Genomic DNA, 20,621 nt, shown 5'->3' with positions numbered 1-20,621 from the left:
AGATGCTGGAAAATCGAAGGTAGACAAAAGTGCTGGGGAAACTCAGCGGGTGCAGCATCTATGGAGCGAAGGAAATAGGGAACAACATCTATGGAGCGAAGGAAATAGGCAACAGCATCTATGGAGCGAAGGAAATAGGCAGCAGCATCTATGGAGTGAGGGAAATAGGCAGCAGCATCTATGGAGCGAAGGAAATAGGCAACAGCATCTATGGAGCGAAGGAAATAGGCAACAGCATCTATGGAGCGAGGGAAATAGGCAACAGCATCTATGGAGTGAGGGAAATAGGCAACAGCATCTATGGAGCGAAGGAAATAGGCAACAGCATCTATGGAGCGAGGGAAATAGGCAACAGCATCTATGGAGCGAAGGAAATAGGCAACAGCATCTATGGGGCGAAGGAAATAGGCAACGTTTCGACCCGAAACGTCACCTATTTCCTTCGCTCCATAGATGCTGCTGCACCCGCTGAGTTTCTCCAGCATTTCTGTCTACCTTGTGGAAAGCATCGCCGCGCGCTGTGGGCGTGGACTCCCGCGCAGCGACAGGGAGCTCACCGGGCGCTGTCAATCAGCAGACTGATCACCAATCCGCCGCCGAGGGAGGCGGGACATGCAGCCCGCCGGGTGACTCGGAAGTGGACGCGCGACCTTTTAGCGGCCGTGGGAGAGCGAGCTGCCTTTCCAGCCATCTTGGGTTTTGAGTAACTGAGGCAGTAAGTGTTCCGGGGGGAGAATCTGCCTCCATCTGCCGGTTAATCGGTGTGCGCTGGTCGTAAACTTGGCGTTGGGAGGGAAAGGGGGACGCGATGATCGCGGCGGAGTGAACATTTCCTGGGGAAAGTGGCTGAATGACAAGAGAAGCGATTGAGGGGGAAATGTGTGGGGCTGAGGGGAAGGGAGAGATCTCGTGGTGGCCCCGGCGGCGCCGGCAGCGGTTTAACGGGGCAGGGGGCTGGAGAGGAGCCTCCTATTCGTAAGGGTTTTGCCTGAATTTGCTGTTTGATTACTTGTTTGTGTTTAATGGTTTCTTTACATGTAAATGGTTTTACAGCTTTGAATGTGGGGAGGTAGGCCGCGAAAAGTTGTCTCGGTCGTCTCTCAGTGTTGGAATCCGCGCTTGTAACATTATTTTCTTTGCGCTTTTGACGAATAATTTCTTTCCTCGTATAAAACGGTGCCCTCGACTGTCCTTTCAGACTGTTAAGTTTAAGGGGTGGTTGAGAATCGCATTTCATATTTTGTTAATCCCCTTTCTGACTTTTAGGCTGTTCTGCGTTATCTTCTAAAATAATTGCGTCTTTATGCTAATTCTGCAAGTTAAATAGTAACACTAGACAATGTACCACACCTTTGCATATGGTAAACCCCATTTGTTACAAATAACAAAAAGCCCTGGTATGTTTTATAAGGCTAAATGAGTTCGCTCTTCAAGTTTAACATAAAGTAATTGATTATAGTGAAGTTTGACATTACTTGGTTCAGCTTTCATGCTGGAATGTTGCACTAATGTACTGGCCATGTTTGGCTCATTAAGCTGAATCTATTCGTACGAGTAAGAACAATAATTTTGGAATTTGTGTGTATCCAACCACGTAACTGCCAAGGCAAATTCCTGCAGCCAGAAGTGGAATGATGTGAGGAATTGCTGTTCTCTTGGTATCCTTCCCACTTGTAGTGCTGTTTCATTTGCACGTGAACTTTTAAGTTGAAAATAAAAACAAGAAACCCCCTGATGGGCTGGGCAGCATTTATAAGAAATATTATTTCAAGTGAAATCCTCCTTTGTCTGAAGGGTCTTGACCCTAAAAGTCACCCATTCCTTCTCTCTAGAGATGCTGCCCATCCTGCTGAGTTACTCCAGCTTCTTGTCTCTATTCTCCTTTGTAAGAATGTTTTGTCTTGAGGCTGTTGACCTAAATTGTTTCCCCGTCACACACCATACTGAGAATTTCCAGCAAGTTCTGTGTATATTTCTGAACCGTCAACATATGTACGCTCACTTTTTTAACAATCAACTTTTAATTTGGAATGAACCTTACTCCTCGTGAATTAATTGAACCTGGATGAAGGTCTCATGATTTGAATCACTTTGCTGACTTTAGGGATGAGATAGCAATTTTGGAGTCGGCACTAGTCTTAATTTGGCTAGCCTTAGCTGTAAATTTCGCAATAGACTTTAAAGGATATTAATGAACTAAAATGACACATTCCCCTGAATTCAATATTTTTCCTTGCGAAGCTGCTGCCTTCCTTTGCACTATGCATAATACAACAAACTCATTGCTTCTATATCAATTCTTCCCCACCACCAGCTGAGGTAAATTTGTTTCCAATGCTGCCTCTTCTGCCCAGCCTGACATTCCTGACAGTGCTGCTCCATGGGCGCTCATGATTAATAGCAAATGCTTTAGATCTAACTGATGGATATTTCTTTGCCTAGAAATGCCTGGTGAAGCCACAGAAACCGTTCCTGCCACAGAGCAAGAAATGCAGCAGCCGCAAGCTGAAACAGGTTTGTATTTCTCAACTGCATGACATGGATCCTCATTTCTGGGTATTGTGAATGCCAGTTCATTTTTGGGTCACCCATTTGGGTTCCCTTTGAGCAGTGATCAAGGCTTGATATCTTGTCAATTTCTAAGTCAAACTTTATTAGCTTAATCCAGAAAGTTTGGTGACCCTGGTCATATCATTTTTATTATCTTGTTCATTCATTGCTGCATCTAATTTTGCATTCTGTTTCCTCCTTTCTCCCTGCACAGCCATATAAAAGACTGGTGGTATACCCATCATTTTATCTGTAGTTTATTTGCCACCTTGTATGTGGAGTAAGAGCAAATAATATGTTGACAATCCATGGTTTCAAGATATTTGAGCCCTTTATCTTTTAAGTGACTGTAATGGTAAGTATTGTGACTTGGCCCAATTCCTGAGGGAAGGGGTTTGAAGTTCTTTGTATTCCAGCAGTGTGGTTTGGAATTGAATGGCAGGAGCAGTCTATTAATCCTTTGGGAGCTTTTGTATTGCTGTGCAGGAACTGCCTGACTTTGCACCCCATCATGTCCTTCTCTATTTGTCGTATCCCTCTGAGGATGGAATGGTGTTGAGCCATTATATAGCAAGGTCACTTGCTCATTCCTCCACTAATCCAAAAATAATGTTGGTGCACACACCAACTACATTTTACATAGATATTTTCAGTTGGTTGTAAAGGAGCCATTTAAAAAATAAAATTATAAAAACTCTTTTTCTTCCCTGTTTTCTAAACCAAGTTCCCTCTGCACAAATGTATTCCCATTGTGATGAGGCGCACATTGGTGGCTGCTGGCTTTTTAGATTTGTTGTCCAGCATAGATTTGAGTTATACCGCTTGAAGCTTTGGCACAACAAAAAAGTGCATTCCCTCATGTGAATCACCATCTATTACTTGCTCATTGCTGTTGAGTATCTTGTTTGCACATAGCCGTGGAGCTGCAACACACATTTGGGCTACAAAATGGAACCAATTGCATTCTGTTCAAGCCTTGAACACTGGTGCATGAAACGTGCTTCATGGTTGGGATTAAGTTGGGTGAGCGATGAGTGCAGTCTACTCTATTCTGGACTCAAATATAAACAAAAGATTTTAACCAGGATTACTAATACGTAAAACGTTGTATTTTAATTCAAGAGTAAACTTGTGAGTTAGTTGCAATTCATACTTGTGCTTGTTTTTGAAAGAAATCAATTCTGGTACATTGCTCGTAAACTAAAGTTTCAATAAGGTGAAGGAATGAAATGTTCCTCATGGATCACTTGAATCTTACAGTAAGAAAATAAGTTGGCTTCAAGATGCACTTTCTAAAATTGAAATGCCTGTGGGTGTCTTCTTGGTTTGAAATTTTAGATCAATTTGGAAGCTAGCACAATCTTAATCAGTTGGCCGTCAGGCCTCAAGTTTATAAATGTACATTTTAAGATCGATTTCCAATTCACATAAATGACCCTACAGCCGTGGGCTTTATTGCAGCATGCTCTATCAAATGAACGTGATGCGCGGAAAGAGTAGAAGTGTAAATCTTTCCCTGTATATATTGATGCATGCCTATCTCTTGAGATTTTATACACTTGGCATAGTAACTTAATGGGTAACTGAGTTCTGGATAGTTTACTCAACTTCCATCGTGAAACCATCTTGCTGTTTGTCACCTTGTAGCAGGTACACTTTATTAATGCAATGATGATCAGGTGTTGGGATTTCAACCCCCTCCCCCCCCCCCCCCCCCCCCCCCCTCCCCCCAAATCTCGTTGGTGGATGAAATGGGTCACTCAAACTGTAAGGACCTGCACACCTGAACAGTTTTGGCGCTTTATTGGCTGCTTGTAGTACTGTACAAATCCTTTACAGCTGAAGATCACAGTGATGTCAACACTTCCCCTGCCCCTGGGGGAGAAAGCACTGTTCTGAGCGGAATTACTCCAGCTACCGACGCAACCGTTACTGAGCTGGCAAGTGAAGCTTCCAAGATGGAGGCCACCACTGAGAATGCAGTGTCTCGCGAGCCGTCAGGTGCGTTCTCACCATAACTTGTGGGGTTCTGACTAGAGAAAAGATGCATCTGCTTGCTAAAAAGTACTGTTATACAATCTTTTTAACAAGTTTTTTTCTTTGTCGAAGATATGACAGCAGTAAGTGTATTGATGCCTCTGACATGTGCTAGGTTGGGAAGTGACATTAGTTTTTAGGACATGAATGCACTTAAAGTTTGCTATACGTTTTGTGTCATTGATAACTGTCCATACCATGTGGTGTAATTGGCTTAAACTACAAATGTGGAATAGAGATGCACTTGTATTTAAAGTACATTCTCCTGTCAGGATGTCAAAAAGCGTTCCATATATTCTGAATCCAATGGAATTATAATGAGTTTGGTATTCCGATAAACACAAGGAATCAAGGGATTTGTCAAAGGTCATTCGGAAACAAAAGCGAACGCAGCGCTGTATAAACTGTATAAATTGTTAACTATTCTACCAATGAATTATCAAGAATTCTGTCAACTCAATAGCTTCCTTTCTTGTTCTGCTGTTCACACACGACTCACACAGTCCCAGTTCTAGTTCAGTTCATTAATCTGCATTTATGAGATATTCAATTTTTTTTATTTTCATTTGATCCTTAGTGTGTTTGCTACTGGAATAAGAAAATATTACTTGTGTTTGAAACATTTTATCTTTATTCATAATTGATGTGTAAAAATATATTTGATCTGAGGCAGACAGTGACTGTATCAGTGTGATGTGGGCTGATGCTTTATCTACCGGCAGTGTGAATGTACCGTTCAGGCAGGGGCCCACAGTCCGGATCCGGCCTGTTATCCGAAATCATCCGGCCCGCAGGTGTATTTTTTTTCTAGTGACTAGAATGTTCTTGCCTTCAGTGGGACCTTGCCCAGTGTTGTCCCAGTGCTCCAGCAAGGCAGCTCTCCGGGACGGTTTTGACTGGGATGGTTTTACATTGTGAAGTTTACTGTGCCCGAGTTATTGATCAGAGTGAACACCCGCTCCTGTGGACACATCTCATTATGGAGTCTGTCACAGACGGATTCCACCACCGGTCGGTCAATAATTGGATCGATCTCCTGAACCAGTGGCTGCGGATCTACCGCCGTGTGTTCTTTCCGAACTGAAATAGCTGTGGAATGAATCCAATAACAGAGCCGCTCTGCTGCCGGATTCTAAGTTGTCCCTGCCTTCCCTCTGGAACCCTCCTCGTCCCCATCAGATGCCGAGTTCCCAAAGCCCTGGTTAAACGCGGCCGGTCACGATTAAGTCTGTGAAACCAGCCCCATCAGAGACTACGGGCAGGATTATCGAAAGAAAGGACCATTCCGCCTATTGTAGCGGGTGGCTGTTCGTGAGGAGTGGAGGAGTGGGGGGCGAGATTTAATTTCCAGTGTCATGTCAATGATGGACCCACAATGGTTGACACTGCAACGACATTAGTGAGAGCGAGTCTGTTTCAACAGTTTGTTTATTTTCAGCTGTTAAGAAATAAAACACAAAGCGACATGAATGATTACCGCACTTACTGCCGATGTCCTACATACTGCCATTGATAAAGTTACATTACTTTACTGCAAGGAGTGAACAAATCCAAATATATCACAGAAAACTGTAAAAGTATGCTTGCCGAAGTTCTTACCAGGCACACCAATAACTGCAATGAGCGTATAACTGTTATACCAGTGTCTCAAACTAACTGCTATGTTAGCAGTTAGTTTGAGACACTGGTATAACAGTTATACGCTCTGAAGCGTAAAGAAATAAAACACCAAAGCGTAAAGCATAAAACCAACAAAATCATCGTAGTTTTGTACAAATGAACCATAACTACACCTAGTTAATAGTTCTGAAAGCAATATTTTCTTACCTCGAAGAAGCAAAACTGGAAAATACGGATGAAATGCATGTCTGTATACACGCAGCAGCTCAGCTGGCAAGAATGTTTATCGCGAATGACTTATGACCTGGGCATGAACAGTTGAAATAGCGGACTCGCTTATTGCTTTGTTAAAAGAAAGTTAATGGCTTGTATGCGCAAACTAAAGTGAGATTCCATTAAGAAGCATCTATTTTTTGGGTTGTCCCAAAGTTCTACACGTGCTAATAACTTCAGTGTCATTGCTATTCTCTACACATGCAGCAAACAATTTGCGCAAAATCATCCGCATTGTGGAATGCTGGTTTGAATTTGTCACACTCTTGTGACCAATGTTCCGCTGCACTATTCCTAAAACTCAGCTCCTGTGCCCAAGTTCTGTAAGCATGTGCGGCAAAATAATGTACGCAAAATAAACGTGCACGCAAGTCAGCATCTCTTGTATGTACTGCACCTCATCTCCTGATATGCCGCAATGTGCTTTGTTTGCAAAAGATTGCTTTGAAACAGTCAACTTTCTAAGCACCAACTAAAACAGTCAACTTTCTAAGCACCAACTAAGACAGTCAATTCATGCAAGCTCGTTACACAGGTTTGTCAGGTGGCACATGCATTTTTAAACTCCTGACAACATTTTATAAACTGAGGTGCCAACGTAAGTAAACACAGCGGCTGGTTTGTGTAAAGCAGTTAGTGTAATGATGTTTACATTTTAATGCTCGCGTGTTTTTTGTTCCATAAAAACTGTTGTAAACTTGGCCAGAATTACTTTAGGCTTGTTAAACTTTCATTCATCATAATACATTGACGAAAACTGAACTCTGATTGGATGAGTAGTCTGAATAAAAGTAATTCGGCTTTCTCTAGTTTCACCTAATGATCTTAACTCTTACAGCATCATAAAAATTCAGTTTGGTGTGAACGATGCTTTGTCTATTACAGTGCAATCTGTCTGTTATGTAAATATACTAGTGCGACATCCTGGTGAAAGTGACCCAAGAACAAACTACTTTTGGAAGTTGACATAATTGTCTATTGAGTTTGAGTACTTTGCTCCTTGGCTGCTACGCAGCAGAGGTGAAATATTTTCTATGTACAGTGGTTAATAGTTAGGAACTTGAGGTAGCTCTGCTGGTTGAACGTGGTTAATTGCGTGAGGATTGTAAATTCAAGTACTCTCAAATTTGTCCCTTTCTCCGCTTGCTAAAAGTTCATGAAATGATAGCTCATAGTTCATGAATGGTGCACGTAAAGCGATTCATCTGACTGGTATGGCGAAAGTTGGCCGGATGCATTTTGGAATCAAGTACTCCAATTTTAAATTTTAGAACACTTGCACTAACTTTAGGGATAGTCGTGGAGTTTGAGGTAGATCATGGCAAGTAAATCGTTGTTTCCCCAGTTGAATTGTAAATTGAAATTGTATGTTGCAGAGGGGTTGGTGAGTGGAAATGTGGGTGGAAAGCCTCTTTGCGCTCTCTCTCTCTCTCTCTCTCTCGCTCTCTTTCCCCCCCGCCCCCAAGGTAACTAGTAGGAGCCATCTTGAAAGACTTAAATCCTAGGATTTTTAATCCAGAGATTGCAGCATTAATTTATGTTAAGGTTTATTTTTTTAAAGCGCAGGATTCTCATTTAAAATGGGAGAAAAACTTTAAATGGCTTCTGGTTTTGGAGCAAACGTTTGAAATATCACCAATGTGGTCATGGTTCTGCTTCCTATCAAAATGATCTTTCATTGTTGTATCTAAAGGATAATTGTACATGTTTTCGTGAGGGGTATGATTTTTTTAAATTCCATGTTTCGATCAATGTAAATGGAAATCTAGAACCTCTTCATTTAGACATGGGTGTAAGAAACATGTATATTCTTGTCCTGTTTGTATGAATGTAAATTGTTACAAATAACTTTTCTATGACTCTTGTGTATTTCCAGTGTTAGATGTTTGTAGGTATGGATTTTAATTTTTGTTTATGTAGATTCTTTTTGAATTGCTGTAAACTGTGCTGTATAACCTGTGATTTTATTTCCATAATTAGATTTTTGAACTTTTTGAATGGAAAGCTGTTCATCATTTGACTCGATGTGCATCGATGCTTGAATGTACTGTGGATTTTAAGTTACTGATGATTTTATGAGCCCGATTTCAGTTAAAACCAACATCTCAATTTGTGCTAACGTGTCCATTTTATCTTGTAGAATGGAGTATGTGAGAAAGCAGAATGAACATAGAGTATTGAACATTTAACAAAACCCTTTCATTTTATCTTTTCAAACCACCACCCTAAAAGTTGCTATATTTGCTGTTGAAAGCTAGCTTCTGTGCATTGGTAAGGGGTATGGAGAAGGCGCCCATATAGATTTGAGAACTGAGGTTTTAACTGAAGATTTGATTGGGCTGAGATTTCTATTCCTGAAAGTTTGTGTGATTAAATTGGCCTTGCGTTAAAGGGTGTCATAGAAAGATTGCAAATGCAGAAAGATCACTAACTTCCACATGGTGAACTACAGGGAATTTACTGTTGAGTTTTGCGGACGGGGGGGGGGAAGGATGTCTACAATGCTTAGATGAAGCACGGTCGGAGTTTGTCTAAAGCTTAAATACTGGTATAATGCCCTCTTCTATGTTTACTGGATTTGGTGGAGGAAGGGGTTGTGGGGAGAGTCCATTGTTTGGTTCTAAAATGTAGTGGTTTCAATTTAATGTGGTTTAGGTCTGGTTTTCTGGCTCCTAGTCTGTCTCCATGATCACCAAGTCAGCAGGTTGGTTTGAACAGAAGTGAAGGTGCTGTCTCCCTGGTGTTGCGTCTGTAGGAGCAGCTTCAAACATACCCGACCTATGCAAGACTCAGGGAGGCCTCGAGGTTTTATGTCTATCATTGAACATTTGTATTTCCACTATCTTGTATAAAGTCTTGATGCCTAAATTTGGATTTAGGGGCACAGGTTATTTGCATTTGACCAGAATCACAAAGGATTTTGTAAAGCCGTGCAGAAATTGCCAACATGTTAACTCATGAAGTGGCAGTTAATTCTGAGCCATATGTTTATGTACAGGTTTCTGGGTTTAATCTAGAGTGGATTTGCATTTAAATTGTGTCTGTAACTCACAATGTTGCTCAACTTTCTAGCTGGGTCTGGTGCTCCTGCCTCAGAAGCTCCAGCTGTGCCTGATGCAGTCCAAGTACCTGTATCCCCCGTTTCTCCTGAGAAGTCTGTTCAAACTGCAGGTAGACTAATAATGGATGATCTCTTAAACTAATATGATCTGAGACTTGCAGTTCTGCTAACAACTTATTTGTTCTTGTGCACTTGAATATTCTTGCTGTTCTAACCATTTATTTTCAGTGGGTGGGTGATTACATGGACTAAACTTTCCTGAACCCAACCCAGCTCTTTGGGTCCTAAAATTAGATTATTTAACCAGTCGAATCAGTTAATGGAAGACTAGTTGTAAAACTGAGTATGTTTGCCCAAAGGCTAGTATTGCTTAAGCCAATCATATGGAAACCATTTTTTTTGGGGGGGGTGGGGGGGGTTGTACAGTGATTGTTTACTTTGGGGTAGTTGATGGACGATTTAATAATGTTCGTGCAGCACAAATGTAGGTCGTTCAGCCCATCATGTTGATGCAATCTTATGAATCATGTACCAGTACTTGGTCTGCAGCTTATTATGCCTCGCTGATTTGAACATCAGATTCCAGATTGCATTGGGGGAGTGAATATACCTTGGATCCACTCTTATGCCTTGTCCTAATCCCCTAATGTTACTTGTTTTGTTTACGGGGGCAAGCTTCTTGCTATCATTCCTAACTATGCTCCTCATAATTTTGTATACTGCTATCAGGTCCACCCTCAGCCCCCTCCACTGACAAAATCCCCAATTATACCCAGATTATAAAGTTGGGCTCTGAGCTCCATGCTCTTGTTCTATTCCCCAGGATGTAAATTCTGTGTCCCCTTCTCATCTACCTGTGTCCCGTCACTTTCAGAGATCCTTTGACTTGTACATTAACATCACTCTTTTTCAATACAACAGGGTCAATGCTCATTCTCAACCTCGAACAGTGCAGATAAAACGTGAAATCTAAATCTTTAGTGTCAGATTTGGTTTTGAAGTGGGGGCAATTAGGATGAAGTAATTGCACAAATACAATTTCAAAAGCAACAGTTTCAAGCTGGGCAGTGTTGAGTAATAAAAATGACTGTTGTTCTAGGGCTAGATCCAGGGATCACCAAGAAATGGTTTAGTTCAAGGCCATAACTTTAAAAAAAAAAAAACAGCCGGTGAATTTCATTCATGAAAGGACAGAATTGAAACGTAAGCATGTACTTTTAGATTCCAGTTGCAGTGCTGTGCAGGTATGATCTCTAAAGGAAGACGGGTGGCTATTGGAGTGCAAATAAATAAAGGTAGATACCAGACTGAAGCTGTAACTATCAGGTCGGACAAAGTGGTGAGCCTTTTCCTGAATTTCATCAAGGTTTTTTAAAATTATGAAAGTTTGATTTTGTTTCAGGGGAGACCACCAGTAATTAAAATCCTGCAAGTTAAATCCAATGGGGAATTTGAGAGTAACTTCTACCTAGTGGCTTGATGTAGATAATGGTGAAAGACGGATAGCTAGGGATGCAGCAATGTGTGAGTATGGAAGGGACATGTTAGGATGAGTGCTGTGGAAATGTATGTAACCATGGATCATGTAATGTTGCATCTTAAATGTACTTTGATTTGAAGTCCCTGTGATAGTACTGATGCTCTTTATGCTCTTGGTTTTTTGGTTATCTTCAACAGCTGCTATTGAAACCTGTTCTGAGCATGAATCGGTTTCCTCAGCCAGTGAGTACATTCAGGCTGAATGCGACTCCAGCGGTGCCAGTAAGATGGAACTTTCAGCTGCTACTGACTTGCATGGCCCAGATCTTCAGCTTCCATCCCCCCAAACAGTCAACGAACAACCTTCACCCCTTCTGCCTTCCCCTGTCCTACCTCCTGTCCAGTCTCCTTCAGAGCTCTTTCCATCTTCTATTCCTGTTCTTTCCTCTGAGGTGCTCTCTCCCCCTCCTGCTGACCCCACCACTAGCCAACTGCCTTTGTCTCCCGAACCAGCTGATGTTGACGGGCTGCCTTCATCTGAAATGGCTGCTACTTCTGTTGAGCATTTGTCCGCTGATTCGGTTGTTGCTGCCACTGTTAAACCGTTGAGTTTGGGCAGTTCCCAAGTCAGCGAACAATCTGAGTTGTCTCGTCACGCTACTGTTTCTTTGGCCACTGAAGTAGATTCTGACCTGGGACTGTCCCCATCTGACGTTGCTGATGCTATACCTATACCTCTGCCTGCCCCTGTGGCTCCCACTACTACATCGGCTGAAGTGGTTGATGGCCCCAGCATCGATCAGTTGCACTTGCCCACTGACCCTCCAAATGCCATTGCAATAGACAGTGAGGTTTCGACTCAATTGGAGGCAAGTATTATGCCTGGGTCTGTGAGGAATGAAGAGGTCCTCCCTGATGCTGTAGTTCCCAGCGATGTTATTGCTATTACTCTGCCCCCACTCACTGACCTCCCTGTGTCCCCTTCTGCTGGGCAGCCTTTAGCTGATGCACCTGGAATCCAAGCAGAACTGTCCTCATCTGACAGTGATAACGCTGCTACCCTGGTGGTCACTGCCACTGTTCATCCACCTTTATCTGGTGATGTTGCATTTTCTAACCTTGCTGATGGACTGCCTGCATCCCACATCTCTGATGACAGCTCTGGACTTCCTGCATGTGAATGTGTTCTAGCTGCCACCTCTGTGGTTGCTGCCAATGCCCTGCAGCTGCCTTCCCCCGCTGGCACACAAGTTGCAACTGGCATGGGCATGAAGCTTTTGCCTGAAGTTGCTGAACCTATGGCCACTATATCTTTGCCCAGTCAAGGTATTATTACTGCGCTTGGGTTGTCTTTACCCGATAGTGTTACTGTTGGTGAAAGACCAGTGTCCACTGAAAGAATTGCTGACCTGATGCCTCCACCCCATGAGAGTGTAGGTGAAGCTGTGCAATTGCCTGTGCCCTCTGAGGCTGCCAACGATCCTGTGCCTTCTGAGGCTGCCAATAATCAGGTCCCTTGTGTCCCCAAAGATGAAGCTGCCAGCGATCTTGTGCCCTCTGGTGAGGTTGCTACCGATCAGGTCCCTAGTGTCTTAAAAGATGAGGCTGCCAGCGATCTTGTATCCTCTGAGGCTGCCAGCGATCATGTGCCCTCTGAGGCTGCCAGGGAACAGGTCCCTTGTGCTCCCAAAGGTGAAGCTGCCACCGATCCTGTGCCCTCTGGTGAGCTTGCTGGCGATAGGGTCCCTAGTGTCTTAGAAGATGAGGCTGCCAGCAATCCTGTGCCCTCTGAGGCTGCCCGCGATCAGGTCCCTTGTGCCCTTGAAGGCGAGGCTGCCACCGATCAGTTTCCTTGTGCCCTCAAAGGTGAAACTGCCAGTGAATCTGTGCCCTCTGAGGCTGCCAGTGATCAGGCCCCTTGTGCCTTTGAAGGTGAAGCTGCCAGCAGTCCTGTACCTGTGCCCTCTGAGACTGCCACCAATCAGGTGCCTTGTGTCCTCAAAGATGAGGCCACCTGTGATGATGAACTCTTGTCTCCTCTGAGTGCCACTAATCAAGCGTCTTTACCTAATGAAGATGCTGATAAAATTGCCTTGCCCCCTCAAGGCGTGTGTGAAGCTAGTCTGGTGCTTTTGGCCTTTGAGGATGCCACTGATCAGGCAGTTTTGCCTCCTCAACATGGTGCCAGTCAGGTGCCTTTTGCCCCTGAGGGTGATGCTGCAGCTCGGGTCCCCTTTCCCTATGAGGGTAAAGATCAAGGTCCCAAAACACCTGATCAATTGACTTGTTCCACTGAGGCTGCTCCCGAGCGCCCGCTCTTACCCAGCTCTGACAGTATGTCCTCTGCTCTGTCCGTTGATGCCAGTGCCATTGAAGGTCCACTTTCTGTAGATGGCACCACTGATTTGCCATTGTCTTCCACTCCTCTGGCCGACACAGTGGACGAGTCATCAGCTCAGCCTCCAGTTGTGGAAGCTGAACTTCATGTTCCTGTGTCCCCTTGCTTTCCTGAGCTGCCTTCCGCCACCTCCGATTTTTCTGTAGGTCAAGAAATCCCCTGTGCTGATAATGCTTACATTGAGCAGTCACTAACAGTAGACCTGCCTGCTTCAGAGCCTCATTCCCTGCTCTCCCATCTAACTGACCAGGTTGCTCAGTGTACTGACTTGCTTCTATCTCTTGATCCCACTGAGAATTCCCAGCTTCAATCCCCTCTGCACGCTACTACTAAGCTGCCACCCTCTCCCCGCATTGCTGATTATTCACCTGATGTACCTACATCTTCTGAACTTTCTTTATCTTCAGAATCTAGACCTGTCACTGAATTTCCTCCATATCTCATTGTCCCACCTGCCCCTGTTCAACTCACTACCCCATCCCCTGAATCATCCTCGGCTGTCCAAATTGATGACGATGATGATGAGATGCCTCCTCTGATTTCTGCGATCAACGAGACTCCCCTCTGTGAGGCTCCTGCCCCACCTGTTCTTGAGAAGGCAATTCCCAAGATTTCTCTGACTGGAAAGGAGTCGGTGGTGAAGCAAAATGATGAGGGTACTTAGTTTGGTTGAGGTGTGCATGTATGGTGTTCTGCTTAGTTGAATTGTGCACCTGCATTAAACTGAAGTAAAGGCTCGTTAAATTTCACATCTGGGAAAGGCTAACTTTTTTAAGTGAAGCATTTGTGTTCGTGGGAGGAATGTTTTTATTGATATTTATATATTGTCCTCCAGAACAGAGTAACTTAAAATTAGCCTATCCTTTGGCAAGGAAAAATTGTCTGGTTTGAAATCTGTACTATTGTTCCGAAATTTGTTTTCATTGGGAAAGCCAATCATGAGTGTAAATCCCAATTTGTAATTTGGGGGAGGGAGAAGATGAGTTATAATCCCTTTTTTCCCCTGTCATCTTGAAAAGAGATGCATTAGTAGTTGACTTTTATGAAAGGATTGCTGTCTCTTTTGGGACCGGTTAATTATGTACAAATTTCAACCGTGGCCACAGGGTGTTTAGAGCTTGTGTACTAATGGCAGTGTGAAGTCCACCTTTTGTTTCCTACGCTTGTATTTCACAAGTAGCTGGGAACTTAACTTGACTGAAATGGTTTTGAAAGGGTTTGTAGTACACTAATTGTACTAACACTAAGCCTCACGTGCTAAAACTGGCCTGCATACCTCAGCCTGTGAATATTTGCTGACCACTTTAAATTTAAAAAAAAATGTCACCAATTATAACAAAGACTGATTTCTGCAACATACTTCTATGTATTCATTTGGTCCTTTGGCATTTACTTGTATTTTAAATCCCAAATATCTTGCAATTTTATTTGCCTATTTTGTGAACACAGGATGAGCATTACGGGTATGAGTGGAATATTGGGACTACTATGTAATTGGTGTTGTATCTGGTACCAATAATGTTCACACTAACCTAGAAATCCTTTATTGCATGGTGTGAACACTTAACCACTTAAGCATCGAAGTATCCAGGTTATTTTCTCCTTTATAGGTAACAATTGAAGGTAAAAGGTTTCTATTGCCACAAAGGTGTTTTTTTTTTTAACCACATTGTGTTTTTAGGTTTGTGCTTATGGCTCTGTAGAAGTAGATCAATATCAACGGTACACCTTTTTTAACTATTGATCAAAGTTTTGCACAGCTTTATTGCACAGGTTTACACCTCCTCCACCTTGGCATGTCTGCGTGGTAACGGCCATAAAGTGGTGCCCCTCACTTTCTCCCCAGGCATAGCACGTTTTCTTTGCAAATCACTTAAAATCCCACAGACCTGAAATGTGTGGAGCCTGTATTAAATGTGTGACATTTTGTAGGGTCTGGGACAGAATCGGACAGCGATGAGTCGGTACCAGAACTGGAAGAACAGGATACAACGCAGTCAGCAACACAGCAAGCCCAGGTGTGTCTGCAAATGTGTGAATATAAGCATTATGAAACTGTTTTGAAAGGCAAACTGCCTTCACTGTGTAGTCCTTTCCACGTACTTGCATTTCAGCAGTCTTAACCTTTTGGTCTGCCTTCTTTCTGTGTGTCAAATGCAACCTCGTCCACCTCCTTTTTAACCAGCGTGTGCTGTTTGTATAACGTTTGCCCCCTTCAGAAAAGTTGTGGTTACTCTAAAGAGGTTTACAAGACTGGTTCCAAGGTTGGTTGGTCTGATATATGGGGGGAGATTGAGTGGACTGAGCCTCTGTTCACTGGTGTTGAGAAGGGTAGGTGACAGAATTGAATATTACAAATTCTTAGAATCAGTACAATATAAAAATGAGCCCTTCAGCCCACCACATCCATGCTGATCTTTTTTGCTCATCAACGCAAATCACATTTGCTTGCATTACGCCCATCATTCAATTCCTTGCCAATTTAAGTCTATTTAAATGACTAAAACATAATTATATTTGATACCTGCAAGTTTACTTGCAGCTCCAGATATCAAGCACTTTTTTCAAAGAAAACGTGCCCCTCAGTTCCACTTTAAAATTATTTCCTCTTGCCTTAACTCTGTTGTCTTGCTTTTAAAGCCTACCATGGAAAAGGAGATTTTAACTATAATAATTGTGTATACTTCCACCAGGTACCTCTGAGCCTCCTTTGCTCTAGGCTGTCCAGGAAAACAAGTCCAGCCAGTCCAATCTCTCCATAATTAAAGTCCTCCAATACAGGCAAGACCCAAGTAAAACCCCTCTGCACTCACCTTCATCTTGCATTGTGGCGACAAGAATTGCACACACACCCAAGTGTGACCTCAACAGAGTAGATGACGGGAGATGTTTCTCCTGGTAAAAATCTAGAATTGTGGCCATTCTTAAAATTTGGCCAGAAATGAAGGGGATTTTCTTAGTGTGATGATTCCTTAAAATCCTCTAACCTGATGCCCATAGCAGATTAGCTATTGATTGCATTCAGGACAGATTGGCCATTTTCTGGATGCTAAAGGAATGAGGAATGGGTTAAAAAACAGAGTTTAAGGTGGCAGTTCAACCACAGTTATGTTGAAAGTAGGGGCCCCCATATCCTCCAATCATAAACAGTGTATAAACAGGCCCTCCAGCCCATTAAGCACCTGTTTACACTAACTCCATTTTTATTCTTCCCACATTCCCATCAGGTCCTCTTCACCCACCTGTTCAGATTCTAACACTTGCCTGCACGTTAGAGGCAGTTTGTATCAGACAATTAACCCACCAAACATGCACCTATTTCTATTCTTGTGGTTTCCTTGCTATAGGTTCAGGCTCGGTATCGAAATCAAGCATGATTCTATTGTGAAAGTTTGATTTAGTCTGGTTCTTTGAAATATATTTGGTTTCTACTGAGGCATGCATCAGGGTTAGTTTCTCAGCAGTCATCACGAGCTTGGTCAAAAAGCCATTCCTTCAAGTTTCATGCTGTGGTAGGCCAAGATGTCAATGGTTAATAAATTGACAGCAAATGTGCCTAATTTGCTTACTACTTGTGTCAGTTGCCACTGCTTTCATCCATTCAACTTTGGTTATTAGCTTTCATGAGTCTTCGTAACTTGTGACCTGTGTGCATATCCCAAGCAGAAAACATTGCATGAAATTGGAAAGCTGGCTCGCATCTGGATGGAAGCATTTGAAGAGGTTAAAATGTGCACCTCTACTGTTCACTGTGCAAATGATATGTATATTGCTAAATAAATAAAGATTGGTAGTATGAGCCAATTGTGTAAGTTTCCTTTGTGTGGAATAATGAAGTTATTTTCCTGCCTCTGCTATTGAGATCTTATGAAATACTAAGGGTAAAATTCTATGGGTGTTGGCAGTTCCCACCTGACTTCATGACCTTGATTTATGTGTGACCTGGGCACCAAAGAGTTGTTTAGAAAATAGAGGAATTTTGAGCATGTGCGCATAAATGCAATTCTCGTTGCTTTTGATTTGTGCCTATTAGGGCAGGACTGGTTCAACATTGCACCTGAAAAGAATTGATGTTTTTTTAAGCAGTTTGGACTGTTGAAGCTAATCTTGTGAAGACTGCCCCCAGCTGTTTTTGATTTGTGCTGCAAGTACAGGTCCAAATTTTAAAACTATCTCCATTAACCTTTAATGTAATGTGCATAGTTAAGTTTAAGTTGAAAATCGATCTAAATATGATGTTGGGCCTGACAGTTCCTTGGACACCAATTATGTGCAGTAATTTGAGTTTGTACCAATCTTAATTTTGATATTGGTGAGGAGCACAATTTGAGTACGGGAAATTGCCCATAGTTGGAGCGTGTTTCCTAGGAGGGAATTGCGTGCTGTATATGATGGTGGCAAGATGGTAATCCTGTTGACAATTTCCCTTTTCATATTGAAGGGTGATTCTAGGTCTTCATCTTTGCTTGTATTTGTGAATGTGGTGATGTCTGCAGATCACTTGGAGCCTGGGACCCTGCCTTAAGGGCCTGTCCCACTTACGCGATTTTTTTGGGCGATTTGCCGGCACCAGTCAGGTCGCCGAAAATTTTCAAAATGTTGAAAATCCAGAAAAAATGTATGGTTGTGAGTAGCCGCCCAAAGAGTCGTACCTTTTTCTGGTCGCTGCTGGATTTTCAACATTTTAAATATTTTCGGTGACCTGATGCTACTATGACGGGTGCCGTAAGTCACCGAAAATATTGCGTAAGTGGGACAGGCCCTTTACCCAGTGTATGGCTGCAAAACCATGGTTGTAAAGAGGTTATCCTCTAATTTAGCTAATAGAAACTGATGCACGTGGAGATGAGTTTCATTTGGTTTTGTACGAAGTGGTGTATTTATCTTTTTTACTTTCGTAGCTTGCAGCTGCAGCCGAAATCGATGAAGAGCCAGTTAGCAAAGCAAAACAGAGCAGAAGTGAAAAGAAGGCACGAAAAGTAAGTAGCTTTCTTGTTAACTTTGCTGCCTGCAATCTGTAAAAGTAATGGAGTAGTGGCAAATTATTTTGCAGTTCAATTATTTTGCTTGAAGTGCCATTTAATAAATACTACATTAATTCTGGCATTTTTGTGTGTTTATAATGACTAAAATGAAAGAGGACTTTCTCTCAAGAAACCCCTCCAACTAAATTTAACAATGTCTTTGTGGCTTTTGTTCATTTGACCTGAGCTAGATGGTTAAGTAACCTCCCTGGAGGGGTTGATAAATTGTATATTGAAGGTTATCCTTTTCTTCACAGGCAATGTCAAAACTGGGTCTCCGTCAGGTTACTGGGGTAACGAGAGTCACGATAAGAAAATCGAAAAACATACTGTTTGTCATCACAAAGCCAGATGTCTACAAGAGTCCTGCATCCGATACCTATATTGTTTTTGGTGAAGCTAAGGTAAATACCAATAAAATGCTTATTTGGGCATTTTGCATAAGATAGATGTGACCGCGCTAATTGTCGAACTGCTAGATTTTGGGCTTTTCCTCGTGTTGACGGCATGCGTAAAACAAATCTGCCTTATGCTGCAGCTGCTTTTCCAGTTTTGTTTCCCCCAGAGGTGCACATCAATGTATCTTGGCAGCAAGCTTGTGCCCTAATGCTGTGAGCTGAGGCAGCCTTGTGCATCAAAAGTTGATAATGAACAAAAATAAAGAAGCTGTTCTTGGGGTGCATGATCTGGTGCATCAAATAATGGGGAGCATTATTTGTACCAATGCTAGTTCAGAATGTGCTGTTTGAAATGTTTTGCAAATGCTGAAAGTTTTCAATTTTATTTTTTGCTGAAATGGTTGCGTGTTTGTTTTCCAGTGGAGGATTTCAACCCTATTTTTATGCTTATTCCTAGATTGAGGATCTATCTCAGCAAGCACAGCTTGCCGCTGCAGAGAAATTCAAGGTACAGGGAGAATCTGTTGCCAATATCCAAGAAAACACACAGACTCCAACTGTACAGGAGGAGAGCGAAGAGGAAGAGGTATGCTTTTAAGTTTGGCAACCAAGTTGCTACCCACATCACTCTTGATTTCATTCAGGATCTGACTAAATGGTTCACTTTTTTTTTTAGGTTGATGAAACCGGTGTAGAGGTCAAGGACATAGAGCTGGTCATGTCGCAAGCCAACGTGTCCCGAGCTAAGGCTGTCCGCGCATTGAAAAATAACAACAACGATATTGTAAATGCTATTATGGTATGTTCTGTTTTTGCATTCTTCAATAAACTGATTTGGGGAGGAGTTGATTGTGGATTTCATTTAAATTTACTGTTGTTTGAGCCTTGCTGCAGTGCACTTGGCATAGTTGTTCCATTGTAGTTTGTCTATGGTTGATTACGTTGAATGATGTCTGATTCTGAACTTTTTTTATTTTTCAGGAGTTGACGATGTAAGCTGCAGGAACTAATTGGGTAACAGTCCTTTTGGTGCAGCATCAGTACATTTGTACCATTTATATTGATAAATCTTAAATAAAGATGTGGCTTGAAATAGTTAATTTTGTTTAGACTGATCTCTGTATACATCTCGATGCCAGCAAATATTCATCTTTAAGTTGGTACCACATATTGCTTCAATTAATTATTTGGGACTGAACTTCCCAGGCGTTCCAGTCTGATGCTTTGCATTTTTATAGCGCTGCATTTTTCCTGTTGCTATTTACCAACTGCACTTCCATTTTTGACAATGAAGTTTAAATAAAGTGAATACTGGTGTAAATGTCTGTTAATTCTCACATCGCATTAGGTACACCCATCATTGAACTGTGCCGCTTGGATATAGGCATTTGGCTCACCATGAGCATGCATTAGTCACCTATGCCCACATTAGTACTGTATACTTCCATACTTGTTTGTCCAGGTGCTTCTTAATTGTAATGATTGTATTTGATTCAACCTCCAGTAACTCATTCCCCAAAAAGCTCATTCCTCGGATCCTCTTAAAGTGCTATCTTTTAAAAAAAAAAATTTTTTTTAAATCCCCTCAGCTTAAACCTATACTTTTTTTCATTTTTCTTTTTTCCTTTTTCTTTTTTTCCTCCACCCCTACTTTGAAGTAAAGGATTCTCTCTATTTATGCCTCGTAATCTTTTAAACCTCGATCATATTGACCATGAGCCACCTTTGCTTCAGGAACAACAAGCCCAGCCGATCCAATCTCTTCCCATAAGTAAAGTCCT

At 42.3% G+C, this 20,621-nt stretch overlaps 1 protein-coding gene across 22 annotated transcripts; it reads left to right on the top strand.

Moving 5' to 3' along the window:
• Positions 1-587: 587 nt before the first annotated feature.
• Positions 588-19,943, top strand: LOC116968831 (nascent polypeptide-associated complex subunit alpha). 22 transcript variants are annotated; one of them, XM_033015766.1, is made up of 13 exons: positions 588-715; positions 2,443-2,514; positions 4,390-4,551; positions 9,553-9,651; positions 11,219-12,516; positions 12,652-12,678; positions 12,787-14,074; positions 15,351-15,436; positions 18,320-18,397; positions 18,700-18,846; positions 19,298-19,426; positions 19,517-19,639; positions 19,822-19,943. In XM_033015766.1, exons 2-13 carry the CDS (start codon positions 2,445-2,447, stop codon positions 19,834-19,836), a joined length of 3,522 nt encoding a protein of 1,173 aa, XP_032871657.1. In that variant the 5' UTR covers positions 588-715; positions 2,443-2,444; the 3' UTR covers positions 19,837-19,943. The 22 variants fall into 22 exon arrangements, with proteins under 22 accessions (XP_032871657.1, XP_032871654.1, XP_032871658.1 ...); XM_033015763.1 differs by having other exon boundaries at positions 11,219-12,489; positions 12,652-14,074; XM_033015767.1 differs by lacking the exon at positions 12,652-12,678.
• The last annotated feature ends 678 nt before the right edge of the window (positions 19,944-20,621 follow it).

Source organism: Amblyraja radiata, chromosome 46, assembly GCF_010909765.2.
Source record: "Amblyraja radiata isolate CabotCenter1 chromosome 46, sAmbRad1.1.pri, whole genome shotgun sequence".
Taxonomy (NCBI): Eukaryota; Metazoa; Chordata; class Chondrichthyes; order Rajiformes; family Rajidae; genus Amblyraja; species Amblyraja radiata.
The sequence above is the reverse complement of the archived record's forward strand: the minus strand, read 5'-3'. Positions and strand labels throughout refer to the sequence as shown.

Coding starts and splice junctions, on each gene's coding strand:
- LOC116968831 (XM_033015755.1), top strand. CDS start 2,445: ATGCCTGGTGAAGCCACAGAAACCGTTCCTGCCACAGAGCAAGAAATG. Junction 4,552..9,552: donor AGTGTCTCGCGAGCCGTCAG/GTGCGTTCTCAC, acceptor TCAACTTTCTAG/CTGGGTCTGGTGCTCCTGCC. Junction 15,437..18,319: donor CAGCAACACAGCAAGCCCAG/GTGTGTCTGCAA, acceptor TTACTTTCGTAG/CTTGCAGCTGCAGCCGAAAT.